This window comes from Thalassophryne amazonica, chromosome 3 (genome assembly GCF_902500255.1).
Source record: "Thalassophryne amazonica chromosome 3, fThaAma1.1, whole genome shotgun sequence".
NCBI classification, from domain to species: Eukaryota; Metazoa; Chordata; class Actinopteri; order Batrachoidiformes; family Batrachoididae; genus Thalassophryne; species Thalassophryne amazonica.
In genome coordinates, this window is record NC_047105.1 from 69,188,151 (window position 1) to 69,209,073 (window position 20,923).

The 20,923-nt window shown below is 37.9% G+C and overlaps 2 protein-coding genes and 1 long non-coding RNA gene across 4 annotated transcripts in view; 1 reads left to right on the forward strand and 2 right to left on the reverse strand.

Annotated features, from left to right (window-relative positions):
• The window catches only part of pfkfb4b (6-phosphofructo-2-kinase/fructose-2,6-biphosphatase 4b), a 65,931-nt gene extending 57,827 nt beyond the window's left edge, over window positions 1-8,104 (forward strand). For both annotated transcript variants that reach the window (XM_034166644.1, XM_034166643.1), the window contains exons 13-14: window positions 4,998-5,062; window positions 7,645-8,104. In XM_034166644.1, the coding sequence (XP_034022535.1) occupies window positions 4,998-5,062; window positions 7,645-7,704 (125 nt within the window). In that variant the 3' untranslated portion in view covers window positions 7,705-8,104. The remainder of the gene's footprint in view (window positions 1-4,997; window positions 5,063-7,644) is intronic.
• On the reverse strand, window positions 5,078-7,564 carry LOC117506972. The gene is made up of 3 exons (XR_004559592.1): window positions 7,103-7,564; window positions 5,911-5,913; window positions 5,078-5,218 (listed from the first exon to the last, which is right to left on the reverse strand). It is a non-coding gene; the product is annotated as an uncharacterized LOC117506972 (long non-coding RNA).
• A 1,068-nt stretch (window positions 8,105-9,172) lies between the features above and the next one.
• arpc4 (actin related protein 2/3 complex, subunit 4) overlaps window positions 9,173-20,923 on the reverse strand; it is a 31,401-nt gene continuing 19,650 nt past the window's right edge. Inside the window, exons 4-6 of the mRNA XM_034166645.1 lie at window positions 12,205-12,300; window positions 9,642-9,812; window positions 9,173-9,425 (exon numbers count right to left, since the gene is read on the reverse strand). Of these exons, the coding sequence (XP_034022536.1) occupies window positions 9,420-9,425; window positions 9,642-9,812; window positions 12,205-12,300 (273 nt within the window). The 3' untranslated portion in view covers window positions 9,173-9,419. The remainder of the gene's footprint in view (window positions 9,426-9,641; window positions 9,813-12,204; window positions 12,301-20,923) is intronic.

The following is a 20,923-nucleotide window of genomic DNA, read 5'->3' on the forward strand; positions in this document are numbered from 1 at the left end:
TGGGGTCATTGTCTTGTTGAAACACCCATTTCAAGGGCATGTCTTCTTTAGCATAAGGCTACATGACCTCTTCAAGTATTCTGACATATCCAAACTGATCCTTGATACCTGGTATGCGATATATAGGCCCAACACCATAGTAGGAGAAACATGCCCATATCATGATGCTTGCACCACCATGCTTCACTGTCTTCACTGTGAACTGTGGCTTGAATTCAGAGTTTGGGGGTCGTCTCACAAGCCTGTCTGTGGCCCTTGGACCCAAAAAGAACAATTTTACTCTCATCAGTCCACAAAATATTCCTCCATTTCTCTTTAGGCCAGTTGATGTGTTCTTTGGCAAATTGTAACCTCTTCTGCACATGTCGTTTGTTTAACAGAGGGACTTTGCGGGGGATTCTTGCAAATAAATTAGCTTCACACAGGTGTCTTCTACCTGTCACAGCACTTACAGGTAACTCCAGACTGTCTTTGATCATCCTGGAGCTGATCAATGGGTGAGCCTTTGCCATTCTGTTTATTCTTCTATCCATTTTGATGGTTGTTTTCCGTTTTCTTCCACGCATCTCTCGTTGTTTTGTCCATTTTAAAGCATTGGAGATCATTGTAGATGAACAGCCTATAATTTTTTGCACCTGTGTATAAGTTTTCCCCTCTCCAATCAACTTTTTAATCAAACTACGCTGTTCTTCTGAACAATGTCTTGAACGTCCCATTTTACTCAGGCTTTCAAAGAGAAAAGCATGTTCAACAGGTGCTGGCTTCATCCTTAAATAGGAGACACCTGATTCACACCTGTTTGTTCCACAAAATTGACAAACTCACTGACTGAATGCCACACTACTATTATTGTGGACACCCCCTTTTCTACTTTTTTTTTTTTTTTTTTACTAATAGCCCAATTTCATAGCCTTAAGAGTGTGCATATCATGAATGCTTGGTCTTGTTGGATTTGTGAGAATCTGCTGAATCTACTGGTACCTTGTTTCCCATGTAACAATAAGAAATATACTCAAAACCTGGATTAATCTTTTTAGTCACATAGCACTACTATTATTCTGAACACTACTGTATAATGAAAGGGACAGTGCTAAATGCACACAGTTATTTTTAGTATTTGCATAATTCATTTGCCATAAATGCTCTAAAAAGCAGTGGCAAGTCAGGGGAGATTGGGTCAAGACATTTGATTTTCTTGCAGCAGAATCGAGCTGCTCTGCTCCTGTCCTGCTCCTGGCCTGTGTGTTGTCACAGCAGCCACCGCGTGCTGCTCCGTGTCCCCCTCCCTCCCTTTCTCCCTCCGGCATGGACTGTGTGTCCTGTGGGTGGAGCGAGGAACCAAAACTGGCATGGGTTTATCATGTCTTTCCCTTTTAAACTGTGAAGTTTATATGTCCTCAGTGCTGATATTAGCCAATTAACATATTAGGCAATTTCCTGCATGCGCGTTAAGCTAGTTTTCGAGCTCACCTCTCTTCTCAAAGAATTTCATTAGCAGCTGTTTTCCCTCATTTAGCTTTCTTTCTTTCAGCCTAAACACCTCTCCTCATGCTGTCAGATCCCGTTTGGGATGTGTGTGGCAGCGTGCCACCTGTGCGCCTGGACTAAGCCATTTTACAACTGTGCAGGGGTGGAAGGGCCCTCAGAAATCTTTCAATATTATTGTTAGAGCAGAATTATGTTTTGCAACATTTATACTTTCATTCTAATTATATTCTTTTACAACACGAATTGTATGGACATTAATAACATGCAACACAAAAATGTATTTAATGCCAGTTTTTTGTGGGGCCCCCCATGCTCTGGGCCCTGGGTACATAGTACCCTTTACCCCCCCAGTCCGACGCCCCTGTTTGAGAGGAAAAAAAAAAATTACACCATTTTGGAATAAGGCTGTAACCTACCAAACTGTGGAAAAAGTGAAGCGCCGTGAATACTTTCTGGATGCACTGCGTATAAGGGAATGTATGCACTTTGTGTATAACTCAGAGCAGGCATGTTTTTGCTGCAAGATATAAGGCAAGATGAAGCAGTCATGAACTCATTATGTGCAATTTACCATTCATGAATTGCACTGTAAATTGTGTGTACTATACGTTTTTAACCTTATTGATTTATTCGTGTTTATGCTGTAGTTGCAGCCATGCGCTCTACATGAGGTGATCGCCTCTTATTTTATTTTTTACCTTTCAGTGGATTTTCTTTTGTTCTTGGTTCCAAAAGTGAGACTGCCAAATGAAGCTTATTTCCATTTCTCCATCTCTCTAATCAGTCTCAATTTCACATTTGGTGGACAACTGCTCTCCTTAAGTACTATTTTTCATTTCCGTGTTCTCCACTGTGTGACAGAATGGATCACTCATCATGACATTTGGATTATATCAACATTTTTAACGTACAAATATATTACATTAATGCTGTGACAGTCTCACACGTGCAGTTGCATCTGTGCTGCTTGTTTTGTATAGCAAATATTCGGTAGGACTTATCATGGTTGGAGTTGTGCACGTGTCAGTGTGGAGGTACCTGGATGTACAGTACGCTGCCCGGGCAATTTCAGTGTTCACGAAACTGCAGACCTCTCCAAGCAGTAATATGATTAATGTTCCTTACAGTATTTTTTTTTACTGTCTGATACCACACTTACCCTGTGCACCGGCAACCTGCTAAATGCATGTTCCACACACCTTGTATGGTCACTGGAAAATCTGGTTTTCTTATGGTGGCAGTCAGTAAAAAGTCAGCAGTGGTCACATCTGGACAATCTTACAGGGAGTTTTTAAAGTGAAAATCTTCCCATCACATGAAACTGATTGTTTCTTGGCTTTGTTCTCTTTGTCATCGGTTTCCCGTGGTGGAATGCCAAGCTTATCTACCTTATTGAACTTAAATAATTCTGCCTTTTTTTTTTTTAACTGTCCTGATACTTTCTTTTGCTGAGATACCTGTGAATGTCTTTAAGCATCCCTCTCAGTGCCATAAATGCCTGCATGTAATGTGACAAATGTCTTTATTAAGAAACCCAACTTTACTGGCTAACGCTGAAACTGTCCGGTTTCCGTGTTGTATATGTGGGTCTCTGGATTGGTGCATGTGCACACCACACTCCAACCCTTACCATGAGTAAATAAAGAAAAAGTTGTTGGACAAGTAGTCATAAAAATAGTTAATGCCCATGTTTGATAATATCTGTGTTAATTCCTTATTTCTTTATGTTATCAAGTACAACCCCTGGCAAAAATTATGGAATCACCGGCCTTGGAGGATGTTCATTCAGTTGTTTAATTTTGTAGAAAAAAAGCAGATCACAGACATGACACAAAACTAAAGTCATTTCAAATGGCAACTTTCTGGTTTTAAGAAACACTATAAGAAATCAGGAAAAAAAAATTGTGGCAGTCAGTAATGGTTACTTTTTTAGACCAAGCAGAGGGAAAAAAAATATGGAATCACTCAGTTCTGAGGAAAAAATTATGGAATCATGAAAAACAAAAGAACGCTCCAACACATCACTAGTATTTTGTTGCCCCACCTCTGGCTTTTATAACAGCTTGCAGTCTCTGAGGCATGGACTTAATGAGTGACAAACAGTACTCTTCATCAGTCTGGCTCCAACTTTCTGATTGCTGGTGCCAGATCAGCTTTGCAGGTTGGAGCCTTGTCATGGACCATTTCTTCAACTTCCACTAAAGATTTTCAATTGGATTAAGATCCGGACTATTTGCAGGCCATGACATTGACCCTATGTGTCTTTTTGCGAGGAATGTTTTCACAGTTTTTGCTCTATGGCAAGATGCATTATCATCTTGAAAAATGATTTCATCATCCCCAAACATCCTTTCAATTGATGGGATAAGAAAAGTGGCCAAAATATCAACATAAACTTGTGCATTTATTGATTATGTAATGACAGCCATCTTGCCAGTGCCTTTACCTGACATGCAGCCCCATATCATCAATGACTGTGGAAATTTACATGTTCTCTTCAGGCAGTCATCTCATTGGAACGGCCCCAAACAAAAGTTCCAGCATCATCACCTTGCCCAATGCAGATTCGAGATTCATCACTGAATATGACTTTCATCCAGTCATCCACAGTCCACGATTGCTTTTCCTTAGCCCATTGTAACCTTGTTTTTTTTCTGTTTAGGTGTTAATGATGGCTTTCGTTTAGCTTTTCTGTATGTAAATCCCATTTCCTTTAGGCGGTTTCTTACAGTTCGGTCACAGGCGTTGACTCCAGTTTCCTCCCATTCGTTCCTCATTTGTTTTGTTGTGCATTTTCGATTGTTGAGACATATTGCTTTAAGTTTTCTGTCTTGATGCTTTGATGTCTTCCTTTGTCTACCAGTATGTTTGCCTTTAACAACCTTCCCATGTTGTTTGTATTTGGTCCAGAGTTTAGACACAGCTGACTGTGAACAACCAACATCTTTTGCAACATTGCGTGATGATTTACCCTCTTTTAAGAGTTTGATAATCCTCTCCTTTGTTTCACTTGACATCTCTCGTGTTGGAGCCATGATTCATGTCAGTCCACTTGGTGCAACAGCTCTCCAAGGTGTGATCACTCCTTTTTAGATGCAGACTAACGAGCAGATCTGATTTGATGCAGGTGTTAGTTTTGGGGATGAAAATTTACAGGGTGATTCCATAATTTAATCCTCAGAATTGAGTGAGTCCATATTTTTTTTTTTCCCCTCTGCTTGGTCTAAAAAAGTAACCGTTACTGACTGCCACAATTTTTTTTCTTGATTTCTTATAGTGTTTCTTAAAGCCAGAAAGTTGCCATTTGAAATGACTTTAGTTTTGTGTCATGTCTGTGATCTGCTTTTTTTCTACAAAATTAAACGACTGAATGAACATCCTCCGAGGCCAGTGATTCCATAATTTTTGCCAGGAGTTGTAGCCCTACTAGCCACACTCCCCACCAGAGCTACATGGCTGAGTTGTTGCTGCTTGGTCCAAATTTAGCATTTTCTTGCATATTTTCTTAGGATGTAAAGTGGAGTCTGCCTTTTTAGGCGTAGAGGCCGTCAACACACACAGGGGCAGACCAGAGGTGGGTATCTCTCTCACTCACTCACTTACTCACACACACACACACACTTCAGGAGTGATTTTTTTTCCATACTGGGTTTTCCAGCCAACCTCATTCATGACCTGTACCTTTCGTTCTGGGGTTCTAAAGGAACATGCTGCCTTCTATTTTGTCATCCTGTTAGTCCATGGGCCAAGCAGGTTTTTGGTACCACTTAAGGGGAAAAAACGACACTTAGAATCCAGCCTCAGTGTATCATGGCCTACACAAAAATGTATGATAGCCATCCCAGGATGGTAGCTGTAGCCAGGTAGGGGTCAGTGAAGAATTACACAGAGGTCAAACTTTAAAAATGCTCCAATCATGTTGAAAATTATATCACATTACTTGACTGATCATAGTGATTCCAAAAAGGTATAGTTTGGACTATCTATGATGGAATGTTCTGGGGTCAAAACAGCAAAGATGGTGACAAAGGTCAGTTTCAGTTTGTACAGGGGTCAAATATTAAAGTTGCTCCAATTTCAGTAAAAAATTATGCAAATTATTGTTTGGGTTAATAGGGTTCTAAAAAGGAATAGTTTGCACCATATGTCATTCTTAGTTATCATGTTACGATACGATACACTTTATTGTCCCCTCAGGGAAATTTATCTTGGACTCATGCTAAGTGCTTTTACAAAAGGAAAACAAACAGATACAAGTAAAAACACAACCACATCCATAACAAATTAACATGACAGGAAGTCAGGAGAAACACCATAAGTATTGCACAATTCCAGTTTTAGACATTGTTTATCAGTTTGATGGACATGGGGCCGAATTAATTTTTGAGTCTGTTCTTCAGTCTGCTCTGAGGGACTCTATACCTTCTCCCAGAGGGAAGGAGAGTGTACTCTGTGTGAAGGACATGAGCTGAATCCATCAATATCCTCTGAGCTGCTTTCAAGACAGACTCTTCATAGAGTGAGCTGAGGGACTGATATTGTTCCTTTCCAATTATCTTCATTGCATTATCAATTTGTCTGTTAAGTTTTAAGTTGTACAGAGAGGTTGCCGTACCAGGCAGTCATGCCATATCTGACTAGGCTCCCATCACTGCCTGGTAAAACATTATTTTTTTGATTGACACCATACAAACGAAGTCTACGAAGAAAATAAAGTCTCTGGAGTCGAGAACACAAACTGTCCACATGTGCAGTCCAGCTGACCTGGTCAATAGGAATACCATGTATGACCACAGGAGTATGGTCCCCAACAGTCCTTGGATCCAGAATCATTTCCTTGATTTTATTAACATTTAAAACCAAGTGGTTGTCATCACACCACTGCACAAAGTGTTTCACTTCAGAGAAGTACTTTGTTGGACTTGAGTCTTTGTGCAGTAGGCTCAAAATGTCTGTGTCATCAGAAAATTTAAAAACAAAGTTATTACAGTAATCATTTGTAGTTATTAGTATAAAGAGTGAAGAGAACAGGAGAACTGACACAGCCTTGTGGTGCACCTGTGCTTGATGATTTGAGTACCGAAAGAGCTCGGTTAACGCTGACATATGACATGTGACATGTTACAAGGTAACATATGTCACATGTCATAGAATTCAGTGAATGTTGACCTTGTGTGACCTTTACTTTGAAGACAAAGCATTCAGCACAGTCAAAACTATTCCATTTATTGATCCTTTTATTTCAACCAATAATTTGCATCATTTTTGCTGAAATTGGAGCAGCTTTGACTTTTGACCCCTGTACAAATTGAAACTCACCATTTTTGCTGTTTTTACCCAATAACTCCAGAACATTCCATCATAGATAGTCCAAACTATACCTTTTTGGAATTATGATCAGACAAGTAATGTGATATCATTTTCAACATGATTGGAGCATTTTTAAAGTTTGACCTCTGTGTAATTCTTCACTGACCCTGGGATGGCTATCATGCATTTTTGTGTAGGCCATGATAAACTGAGGCTGGATTCTAATTGTCGATCCCTCCCCTCCCCGGCCCACCCCTTAAGTGGTACTGATTTGGTCAAAATTCATGACTGGCTCATGGACTACTTGACTCAGGTGATCAGTCAGTGCTGATCGTCTTCCTCTTCTTATTACACAGACAAAGTAAACATTTCACAAATGGCAACAGAAGCTGTGTGCAGGCTCCACCTACCGGTGATCCATGACAGTAACCAGAACATCTGTGGCATCACCACTGACATGCCTACCTCTACCCCATGACCAGTCTCATTTACTGTCTTAAAGCTGAAATGTGCACATTATACATTTACATTATCTTTTTTCCTCCGGTACTTTTGATTCGGTCAAGTGTAAATGTACATTTTATGACTTTGGACCTATTGCATCTCATTTTAATTATGAAAACATTTTGGTCATGCCCTTTCTTGTGCTGAATTTTTTTTTTTATCCAATAAGTATTTTCTCCAAATCCTACATGTTGTCAACTGTCATTAAAATGACATTAATTCAAACGTGCTTCTTAAATGTGCAAATACTGGATTGGAAGAGTCAACAGCAAAATGTGAATAAACGGTCTCATCATCGAACCATAACGGTGTAATAATCTGTTTTTGTGCGTTGTGATTCAGAACGTGACCGTGCAGCGCAGCACAGAAGACGCTCTACAAACGGTCCCAGCTCACTTCTGATCTCCAGAGACTAACTCTGGGCAGCGTGATGGCGACAATCCTGCTCAGCTTCATCACTGATTGAGCATTGTCCTACAAAAGCAGGAAAGCACTTTTCCACCCACCCCCCCCCTTTTTTTTAAGTAACCTCTGTTATGTCACTGTAGTGTGTTCCTTTCAGGAAACCTAAGGGTTAAAATGCCAGTATTTTTGATACATTGCTGATGTAGTTGCAATAAATGTTCCTTTATCATTTGTCATCTTGCTCCAGAAGTGACAGGTTTATTGTATATTATGCACTGTTATAACTGCTGTTTACTTCCAGTCTGTCAGGAAAGTTACTGTGTGATCACACGAAACCCCAGAGGGGACTGTGGACTGTCAGCTCCACCTGTTGCCATGTTTGAAGTGCTTCTGAATTGTTCTATTTGTTATTTTTTATTATAATTACTACTGTTGTGTACCTACCTCTATGTATGAGATTAATGAAATAACACCGAGCCCCATTAAAAAATAGAAAAACAAAGCTTACAAGCTATGATCCAAAGATTAAAGTGATGCTCTTCCTCAGTCATGATTATTGCACATTCCAAATGATGGATGTTTTGTGAAGGATCACAATTTCAGTCTGTCTCAAAGACAAATCTTTAGTCCTCAGTCTGTCACTCGCAGTATTTGATCATGAAATGGTTCATGGGGCACTGCAGTCTCGTTTGAACCCTGCGTGATATCGCAGGATTTGACCACTTGACCGTGGCTCCCGTTGCGCAATATATACACAGCATAACTTCACATGGACAAATGGTGTACTGTTTTGTTTTTGGCTGCAGTCACCGAAGCAGTCGCAAAAAGTGTTCCCAGTGGAGAAGGGAAGACGAAGCAAGTGAGAGAGGTCATGTCGGTAAGTTAACCAGAGTAGCTGCGGTCTCTCGCCTGCAAAACCACCTCAACACGTTTGTGCTCCGGATCATAAATAAACCACATGTCCACTTTCCACCGCATCATCACCTTTTCTTTGCATTTTCACTTTCTTTGCATGTAATTTGCCCCAAATTCCATTGAAAATGCTGTGGTTTTGCCATGGATAAAGAGAAATTATACATTTTACCCCTCTAGCACCCGCCCTCAAACGAGATTGCGGTACCCAATTCTTGAAGTGTGGACGGGACCGCAATGTGCAAAGTGTATATTTAAGCATATTGTGTGAAGTTATTAATATAGTACAGTGTCTTCTGATACTTACCATGTCCATTATATATTTAATATCATGCTACTGTATTGAAAATGTAATTACAGATGCCTTGTACCTCTTAAAATGTAAAATTTAATAAAAAAAATGTGTGAGGAAAATGGGTAGCTGCAGTTTGTGTTAACATCAAAACCATAACAAAAAAATTCAAAGATTTTTTTAATTCATTTTCACTGCCATTATATATATATATATATATATATATAAATATATATATTTTATATATATGAATTGCAATTATATGGGGGTGGGAGTTTGGGAGCAAAAAATGTCCTGTGCCCTGCAATTCTGATTAGTCATCTTTCAGGGCCAGCCCTGATGTGAAAAGTCACGTAAAAACATCTTTAGTATTTCAGTATTTTAATGACAAGAAATGGGCAAGTACAATCCAAAATCACCGAGCTGATCAGGTTTTCTCTCTGCCCTGTGATGTGGACTGTCCACAGTGACGGCCAAGAAACGGGAATGTCCGCCACGGTATTCTCTCTCAGAACTGCAAGAGCAAAGTGATTCTATTAGTTACTCTATTTCAGTATTAAAGTAAGTATATATTTCAAATGTGTGATTGACATGGATCTGTTTATATATATATATATATATATATATATATATATATATATATATATATATATATATATATATATATATATATATATATATATATATAAAAATCCAAGCAATGGTAAAAAGAAAACTATGAATAACCTACATTTTTTAGGAACTCCTCAGCAACAATTCGAGCCCTGGCGTTTACTGACAGCTTCATTTCACTGATCTCCTTATCTATTTCCTCCATGAAATGAATGACAAAGTCCACCAGTTTATATTTGTACATCTGTTCTGTGTGGAAGTTGGTAATAAGAAAACTGATGTCATAGCCCTGTCGAGAAAAAATATAAAGACATTACAAATATTATACACATGAACCTAACAGGTCTGTTTATACATGCAACTGAGAAATGCATATTAAGGAAAAAAAAAAACAAGACCATTTATCGCCCTCTGGAGACACCAGACTTGAATTAGTTAATTCGTGCACATCTTCACAGTGTGTTACTGTTATGTGAAGTTTCATTGAAACCCGAAAACCAGTTTTGGCGGAACTGCAGTTGCAAGACTCCGGACGAAGAGATGATTCTTATCAATCCCTCATATTTAAATACTCATCAAAACCTTACCTTTCAGTCTCAACTGAAATAAATGATTTCCTCTTTGCCTGTACACATTTCTATGTTAGGGGTCACTTTGACAATTTTTTTCAACATTCTGCAGTAAAATGATTTGACATTTCATATGATAATAGGGTGAGTATGAACAAGAATCCACTGATTGTTTCAGCATTTCCGTAAAGGAAAGGTTTGCATGAGTGTCTGAATATGAAGAATTGATCCAAATGCTCAGAATTTTGATTATGCAATAAAATGGTCTGCATTATCATATGGTAATAGTCAGGTGTCCTCTGAACAGGAACCCACTGAAACTTCCAGTTAATATGTAATGAAAGGTTTTTAGGCATGTCTAAGACACTTAAAATAACTGCATTTGATCTCAGATTTTCCCAAACACTAAACTTAAAAAAAAAAAATAAAAAAAAAATAAATTTGGTAGTTGTGTTCAAAATAATAGTGTGTTTAAACGAGTCATCAGCAGATGACATATCCCCCGTCTTCACAAATTGGTAATACAAAGTGTCTGAGATCACCCAAGTACACTTTTATGATAAATATGAATGAAATTGGTCGACTGTTTCTTGAGATATCGCGCTAAGTGAAGACGGGCATGCTGTTTGCTCTAAAAAGCGAATAAAGCTCAAAACCCTTATAATAGCTTTAATTTCCATACACACGCATTGCAAACACTGCACATTCTATTCCAAATCAAAACATGAAGAAAAATTTAGATTGGATGTCAAAAATACAGACTTGGAATTAATGACTTCTAAGCTGCAATTTAACACGGCATTACTCCACCTAACTCCTGGCCAACCCACAAATGGGTATTGAGGTGTGCGAACATGGTCGTGTGTGACCTGGGCAGGACGAATGAAGCCTGAACACACCCCCATCTCAGAGTTACCATACACACTAAAGCTAAGAGGCTATGCTTGGTCTCAGTGTTTAATTAATGCATGTATTTGTGGTCTGGTCAGTGGTTTTCATGATTGCATCGCATTGGATAAAATGTCCCGTCCGATCGCAATGTATTTCCATTAAAACCCCTCGCATGTGGGACCGGAGTCATTTCCGTGATTAAAAGCCCGACCGTTTATTTTTTTCACACTGTGCTCAGACTTGGAGCCGCAGCCTGACGTGCACCTGTTAAATCAGACACAAAAGGCTGTGATTTGACACTTTGCTGCTTTCAATCCTTCGTCTGCCATCATATTCTAATAGTATTTGTGGTGTGCATGCTGATAAATGGATCAGAAAAGTCCACACATTTACAACATGAAGTCAGTAAAAGAGGAAATTGTACAGCTTACCTTTGAATTGGAGGTGATGATTGTGGAAAGAAAAACTTGTTGAGGGTCAAATTGGTCCAGAATAAAGTATAATCCAGAGACTGAAAACTTTAAAACTGTCACACACGTCATTGCATGACTCAGAGTTAAAGAGCAGCAGCTGGATAAATCAGGCTTTAACTCAATTAAATAAATCATTATAAATTGTAAATTTATGTAAATTTGATAGCTTAAATATTTTTATATTTATTTTGATTGTACCTATACCTTGATGTGTTGCTGTATGTAGTTAAAAGAGTTTTAAAAATGTTGAAAACATTAAAGGTTCATTCAGTAGTTCAGCGCAGTTGGGCCCATAATGGCACCATGTTCTGAGTTGACACTATTCTATCAAGGCACACTAGCTCTGGGCTCAGCTTAGTGGCACACACTACCTGTCACTCAAAGTGACCCCGCTACTAATCATTCATAACTTTATGGCTTACAGTACCATTTTATGTACCAGGCTGTAAACATGTTTATTTCTGCTCTAAATTTTGACATTTTAACATGGGTTTTCCTGGACATTCAAGAAATGACAATTTTCCATTTCTGCATTTGCATTTGTATAGCAGAATTGGAGCTTGGTTATACCACATAAATAAAGATATTGTTTAAGAACTAGGTTTCAACACAAAGCCAATTTGGTTGTCAATTATGTGGACAATCATAAAGGACAACACATTTAAATTCTGAGTAAAGGTCCTTTTCAGAGACTCTCTCTAAAAGCAGCAAAAATTGATGTTCAACTCTGCAAATGTCTGTCCTGTACCTCCACTGGTTTCCTCCTAAGGATGAAGAAGTTTTCTGCTCTCATCATCATGAAACGCATGAATTTGTGGCACAGAATCTTCTCAATCTCATCTGCCTGCAGCAGCAAAGAAATCACAGAATTACAGGTTCAGTTTCAATCTTTTCATCAGTTATCCAGATAAGTAGTGACGGACAGAGAACACCAAGACCTCAGAGTTTGTGTTACTAAAGTGACATTCAATTACGAAATGAGCAGCTGGTGCTTGTTTCATGCACTTGTGGAACGTGGCTGACAAAGCCACGTTCCCATTTCACTTCATGCAATACAGACAACGCATCACAATAAATAAATAAGTAAAGAAATAAAAATTCACTTGGAAGGAAAGTCTCATCATGTTACAAAACAGGAGAGAACGATAATGAGATGCTGGTTAAAATCGCAGAAGACCTACACAGGCCCAGAGGGTTACTGGTACTGATGTTTATCAGAAATTGTAGCGTGAAGGGGATGAGGGTCTCTAACTCCCCTGGAAGGGACACCAGTCCATCACAGATTATTTCCCAACCAAGTCTGTACCCATTTACAACTAGGTGGACTGGGACACAGAAAGGTAGCATGACCGGGAGATTATCAATTGTATAAAATATTTTCTTTCCTAAAAAAGAAAGTACCCTAAACACATCCACTTGTCCTACCACATAAACACATTTCATATTTCATTACCACTGTCCTGCCACAATCATATTCACAAAACAAAAAAAAGGAATGTTGGTCTTGAGTACAGACATAAGAAATGTAATTTTTTTTAACCTCAATTGATGCAAGTGAAGATATTTTTATCTATATTATAATAGCCAACTGGTCTCTGTGCGCGTCGCGTGTGTATGGCTTTGATCACGGCGAAACCAGGGAGAGCTGAAATTTGCCATTTGGTATGCTTATGTACTTTGGGTCAAGGATGAACACTGCATAAACAGAAACTTGACAGGACAAATAATTTTTTTAGAAATTAGCGATTTTAGCTAACCAGTAAACAATAGATGTGCTGCAATGCACCATGGGAGTTTGCGGTTTAGGTTTTAAATGTTATTGTGGTTCAACTTAGTTTAACAGTGTTGTCAACAGCACAGGTGCCACCACTCAAGCAGCTCCACCCCTGCCTGCCGTGGGGAGCCTCCCACAACAGGCAGGGGAGGGCCGTGACATTAGTGTTATTGATTTATTGTGTTTTGCAATTCATTTGGCTTCGTCACGTTATGTTGTTGTTGCCAGCTTGTAACTCATACGTCCCGCACATGCTGGACATAAGTTGTAGGTTAATTATGTGATTGTTGGCAGACGTTTCTTGTAATTTACTCATCTGTCCATTAATGCTGGTCACTGATTGGCTGAAAGCTGCAGTCTGTATGTAGAACAACTATTTCATTCGCACACTGAAAAAATATAAAGTCTGACCTGTTTATTTCAGACCAATTCACCATTACAGATGGACATGAATCCACATGAAGCTGATTTTTGAAAATGACCTCAGAAAATCATTTAATTTTGTCTGGAAACGCAGCATTTTAAAGCAAGTCCCTCTGTGTTTTTTCTGCCGCAGGTGCATTTCTCATGTCGCACTCTGATCACACAGAAGCGCTGTGATGATTCAAACTTTTAAAGCACCATCACTGTGGTGTGATCATCAGATGACCTGATCGATCAATCAGTGTGATCACGCCTGATTAATGCGCTGTTTAAACATTTAGAGTGCCGTGGCTATTGGTGATCGCACCGACAGATCACACAGCACTTCACTCAGATCACACCTGATCGCGGTCGACTGCCACTTTAAAGGTTTAAATCATCACAGTGTTTTGTATTATTCAGGTCATTGTGAACTGTGGCTTGAATTCAGAGTTTTGGGGTCGTCTCACAAACTGCGGCCCTTGGACCCAAAAAGAACAATTTTACTCATCAGTCCACAAAATATTCCTCCATTTCTCTTTAGGCCAGTTGATGTGCTCTTTGGCAAATTGTAACCTCTTCTGCACGTCTTTTACTTAACAGAGGGACTTTGCGGGGGATTCTTGCAAATGAATTAGCTTCACACAGGCGTCTTCTAACTGTCACAGCACTTACAGGTAACTCCAGACTGTCTTTGATCATCCTGGAGCTGATCAATGGGTGAGCCTTTGCCCTTCTGGTTATTCTTCTATCCATTTTGATGGTTGTTTTCCATTTTCTTCCACGCGTCTGTTTTTTTTGTCCATTTTAAAGCATTGGAGATCATTGTAGATGAAGAGCCTATAATTTTTTGCACCTGCATATAGGTTTTCCCCTCTCCAATCAACTTTTTAATCAAACTACGCTGTTCTTCTGAACAATGTCTTGAATGTCCCATTTTCCTCAGGCTTTCAAAGAGAAAAGCATGTTCAACAGGTGCTGGCTTCATCCTTACATATGGGACACCTGATTCACACCTGTTTGTTCCACAAAATTGACGAACTCACTGATTGAATGCCACACTACTATTATTGTGAACACCCCCTTTTTCTACTTTTTTTTTTTTACTAATAGCCCAATTTCATAGCCTTAAGAGTGTGCATATCATGAATGCTTGGCCTTGTTTGATTTGTGAGAATCTACTGAATCTACTGGTACTTTGTTTCCCATGTAACAATAAGAAATATACTCAAAACCTGGATTAATCTTTTTAGTCACATAGCACTACTATTATTCTGAATACTACTGTACAATATTAAATTCAGTTTAAGATTAAAATACTGCATTGTTGAACATTTTATGTCTGTACTAAAATGATGGCATTCCAAAAGCACATTACATTTTAACTGTTCAGAAAAGGGTCATACATGTTGTTGCTAATATTACAGTGATTTGTCCTCCAGACACATGAAATCATACCTGTTAATTTGGTGATGCTGCTGTTAATCCTTGTTAATTCCTCCAGTGGTCTGTCACATCCCAGCCACAAACTAAGGCGTTCCTCTGTGGGCTTTTTGCCAATAAAGTGAAAAGAGCACACAGATAACGTTTTAGGTGGTCTTTTCAAGTTGAGTTTTTTCAGCCACATCTTTCTGGGTTCCTCATCTCTCGGTGGGTGGTGGAAACTCTCTCAGTCCAGCTGCACTTTCAAAACATCGCTGTTGTAGCCGGAGAATTTAACTTCGTCTGGTTGGTACAACCACAATCAGCACAACATGAGGTGATGGTCTAGTGGTTAAGATGTTGGGCTTGAGTCCAGAAGATCATGGGTTCAAATCCCCGCCTGACTGGAAAAATCACTAAGGGCCCTTGGGCAAGGCCTTTAATCCCCTATTGCTCCCGGTGTGTAGTGAGCGCCTTGTATGGTAGCACCCTGACATCGGGGTGAATGTGAGGCATAATTGTAAAGCGCTTTGAGCGTCTGATGCAGATGGAAAAGCGCTATATAAATGCAGTCCATTTATTCCATTTAACATGTTCCTGAGTTATGCAAGGACATTTTTTAGATGTTGCAGGAGCTGATCATTGTTTAGAAAACAATCCACTTTAAAACAAGCCGGCCAGGGAAACAAAAACCGCTACAAAACAATGGCTCACTGCTACTTCCGGTGTCTAACGGGAAGTTGCACCTTTAATCACTTCTACAGCAGTGCCCTCAGGAATAAGGTGGATAGACCGGCTGCTGTTGCTCCCCCATGAGTGAAAAGTGAATTGAGTTTCATGTCTCCTCCACACTGACTTTTTGCATGTTGAAAGTAAATGACTTTTTTTTTTCTTTCTTTTTTGCAGTTAACAGCAGCCAGCCTGCTCTGCTCTCTACTGCTGGGGGAGGTCTGAGCTCACAGCCATCTGACTACTTAATAAGACAAGTTCTGTCTCGTTCGTTTCTGTGTTTGTGATAGCTTTGATTTTACTCAGAAGCCTTGGCAGTGCTTAAAGTTGGAACTGACTTATCAGTAGCCGACAGTATTAAAAGTTAGTGGTTAGCTGTAACTTGTGCTTTGGTTTAGCGTCATAAAAGTTAACTTTTCAGTTAGCAGATTAGCGGTTACTGAAACTAACTTTTTGGTTAGCTGTGCCCACCACTGACTTTGGTATAATACACATAAATAATCAGTTTTATTGCCAGTTTTCTTCAGACAAGTCAGGAGATGTTTACATGAACATTTCCAAGTCACTGAATATGTCTTGAACTTTATTTACATCAGTTATGAAGAAATACAAACAGTATGACACTCTATGGTAAGTCCGTGTGGAGTAGACAGTTCTCAAAAACTGAGTGAGTGTGCAAGAAGGAGAAGAGTGAGAAAAGCCACCAAGACACCCAGACAACCCAGAAGAAGTTATAGGCTTCTGTGGCTTTGATTGGAGAAATAGTGCACAGTGTAAGTTTTGCATTTTGTATCCCTAGTTATACAGCTTCATGATGAAGTGGTACAGAGGAGGATTTTCTTAAAAGAAGACCTGAAAATTCAGCTACAATTGGCCAGAAGGTACATCTGAGATGCAACCTAGATTTGATGTTTTGGTGAAAGAAAATCCAAAGAGTTTCATTACTTATGCATCCCATCACCTTGGATTTTATATTTTTTAACTACAACCCCTGGCAATAATTATGGAATCACTGGCCTCGGAGGATGTTCATTCAGTTGTTTAATTTTGTAGAAAAAAAGCAGATCACAGACATGACACAAAACTAAAGTCATTTCAAATGGCAACTTTCTGGCTTTAAGAAACGCTATAAGAAATTCAGGAAAAAATAATTGTGGCAGTCAGTAACGGTTACTTTTTTAGACCAAGCAGAGGGAAAAAAATATGGACTCACTCAATTCTGAGGAATAAATTATGGAATCACCTTGTAAATTTTCATCCCCAAAACTAACACCTGCATCAAATCAGATCTGCTCGTTAGTCTGCATCTAAAAGGAGTGATCACACCTTGGAGAGCTGTTGCACCAAGTGGACTGACATGAATCATGGCTCCAACACAAGAGATGTCAATTGAAACAAAGGAGAGGATTATCAAACTCTTAAAAGAGGGTAAATCATCATGCAATGTTGCAAAAGATGTTGGTTGTTCACAGTCAGCTGTGTCTAAACTCTGGACCAAATACAAACAACATGGGAAGGTTGTTAAAGGCAAACATACTGGTAGACCAAGGAAGACATCAAAGCGTTAAGACAGAAAACTTAAAGCAATATGTCTCAAAAATTGAAAATGCACAACAAAACAAATGAGGAATGAATGGGAGGAAACTGGAGTCAACGTCTGTGACCGAACTGTAAGAAACCACCTAAAGGAAATGGGATTTACATACAGAAAAGCTAAACGAAAGCCATCATTAACACCTAAACAGAAAAAAACAAGGTTACAATGGGCTAAGGAAAAGCAATCATGGACTGTGGATGACTGGATGAAAGTCATATTCAGTGATGAACCTCAAATCTGCATTGGGCAAGGTTAGTTAGTTAGTTTATTAAGATCCCCATTAGCCACTGAAAATCAGTAGCTATTCTTCCTGGGGTCCTTTAAAATTCATTACATTCATTTTTCAATACACACACACACACTCCTTAAGTATGAAAGCCCATTGTTAACTCTAAACTCATGAATTTCCACTTCCATTAAAATCAAAACTGAATAACGTAACATGCAAGAAAAAGTACAGCTCATTTGAAAAATGTACAAAAAAATATAAAATTAAAAATAAATATAAATATACATACACACACACACACATGCATATATGCACATACATACACATAAACATTATAATCATAATTAGAAGTTCATAATAACAGTAAAAAACACAAACATATATATACATTAGATCATTATGTGAATAGGAAAAGTTTTAACTTCTTCTGAAACAACTTTTTGTTTGTTTCTGACACCAAAAAAGTAGGCAGTGCATTCCAGGCGACCATGGCACGATAAACAACAGTGCATTGCATTTGACCCGTTCTACACACAGGGAGCAAACCTCTTGTGTTGCTGCTTTGATGAGTTACATAATTATAAACGTCAGAGAAAAATAACAATTTACTAAAAATAATTTCTGGACTATTGGTTATAATAACATTTCTAATAAATGTTAACAAAAAATATTTCAGTCTGCATTTTACCATTAGCCAGGCCAGTTCACTGTGCATTGATGTTACACTGGTTCTATACGGACAACTCAACACAATTCGTGCCGCTTTGTTCTGGGCAACCTGTAACCTGTGCAAATTATTTTCAGTTGTATTTGACCAAACCACAGAAGCATAGTCCATCTGGGAGAGCACTAATGATTGAACTAACTGTTTGGTTAAATGCTGTGGAATACATTTTCTGCAGTGTCTGATCATACCCATACTGCGACCCATTTTCTGCAACATATAATTTATGTGACTAGTCCATGATAATTTAAAGTCTACTATTACACCTAATAATTTTGTTTCTTCTATCTGTTCAACTTTAGTTTCCTTTAACTTTAAATGTAATTTTTGTTTATTTATTTTTAACATATATTGTGATCCAAGTAACATACATTTAGTTTTCTCTGCATTAATTACTAACTTATTACTTTGAATCCACTGTGCCACTACTGCCAACTTGTCATTTAAGATGTTACTGAGTTGTTCTACAGTCGGTGCAGATGCATACAATGTTGTGTCATCTGCATATATTACCATAGTTGCATGTTTTAATACAAGTGAAAAATCAATGGTGAATATAGAAAATAACAGGGGTCCCAGACAACTGCCCTGGGGCACTCCACAACTCATTACCTCAATCTCAGAATAGCTACCACTGAAAAAAACTTTATAGTCTCGATTACTTAAATAACGTTTAATCCATTTTAAAGCCGATGACTCAAATCCATAGCAGCTCAATTTATTCAATAAAATATTGTGATCCAACACATCAAAAGCTGCACTTAAATCTAAAAATACAGTGCCTATGAGATTTTTATTATCAATTTCATGTAGCCAATAATCTGTTATTTGAGTGAGTGCAGTTGAAGTGGAATAACCTTTTTTATATGCATGCTGATAAATAGTATTTAGCCCATTAACTGAAAAATATAATTGGATTTGGTCATATGCCACCTTTTCCATAATTTTACTTAACATAGGTAATAAACTTATTGGTCTACTATTTTTTACCTGATAATGGTTCCTTGTAGTTTTTAATAAGAGGAATTATTTTTCCAGTTTTCCACTGTGTGGGAAAAATACCTTTAGTTAAACTTAAATTTATTATGTGAGAGACTGGTAAGTCAATTATATGAGCCACCATTTTTATTAATTTAGTTTCAAGGTTATCAATACCAGCTGGTTTATCCTTACTTTTTAGGAGCAATTCTTTAATCTGATTTTGTGTGACTTTATTAAACTTAAATTTGCTTTCTTTCTCCCTCATAATATACTTTCTTATTAATTTATAAGAAATATTTTCATCGTGTACTGGTCCCATGGCATTTCTTAATTTCTCAATTTTATCTTTAAAAAACTGACTCAAATAATTTGCAATATCTTTTGGCGTAGTTAAATAAACACCATTTGATTCTAAATATGTAGCTGTTATTTTTTTCTTCCCTAATATCGCATTTAATATTCCCCACACTTTTGCAGGATCACATTTTGCATCTCCAATATTACTCTGGTAATATAAACGTTTTTTCCTTTGATTCAATTTAGTCACATAATTTCTTAGTTTACGATATTTATTCCACTGTACTAGATTATTACTTTCCAGTGCTTCCTTTTTGGTTTTATCTCTTTCGGCCATATATTCCTTAAGTTCTTGATCTAACCATGGAGCAGAGATATTTCTTACAGCTCGCTTTCTTATAGGAGCATGTTTATCCATAACTTGTGTCAGTAAAGTATTGAAAATCTCCACAGCTTTACTTGGGTCCTGTTCTTGTGTTACTTCTGACCAGTTTATGCTTTGTACATCTATAACAAAGTCATCCTTGTTAAAATGCTTAAGAATTTGTTTACTAATAAATTTTTGACCAGGTTTAGGTACTTTTGTTTTCCTTATAATTGCAGTTAAATTGTGGTCACTGCAACCAACAGGAACAGAAACTGCCTCAGTGCATAATTCTGGAACATTTGTAAACATTAAATCAATTAGAGTTGCTGAACAGGTTCCATCAGCTTTTACATTTATTCTAGTGTATTTACTGACACCCAAGCAGCACAGGTTTTAAATGAGGTAATTGTAACTGAATCCACATAATTTCAAATTCCTTGAATATTAAGATCATTTCGGATTTTAACTGGAATGTGGCTTTGAACATAACAAGCTACTCCTCCACCATTTAAATTTCGATCTAATCTATAAAAATTATATCCATATATACTTAAAGAGGAGCTGTTAATAGTTGAGTCCAAATGGGTTTCTGACAATGCAAATACATGTAAATTATACTCCTGTATTAAATTAAAAACTTCATTCACTTTATTCCTTAAACTGCACACATTCAAATGAGCTATTTTAAATCCTTTTTTAACTGACATAAAATTCATCCAATATTCTTGCTATAATTTTACTTTTAAGGTTACATAGAGCTGTCATAACAAATAAACACTGATAATCACACATCCATTCAACCACACACACTCTCACACATAAATTCACCATGTAATAAAAACAAAGAGCAAGGTGATGATGCTGGAACTTTTGTTTGGTGCCATTCCACTGAGATTTATAAAGATGACTGCCTGAAGAGAACATGTAAATTTCCACAGTCATTGA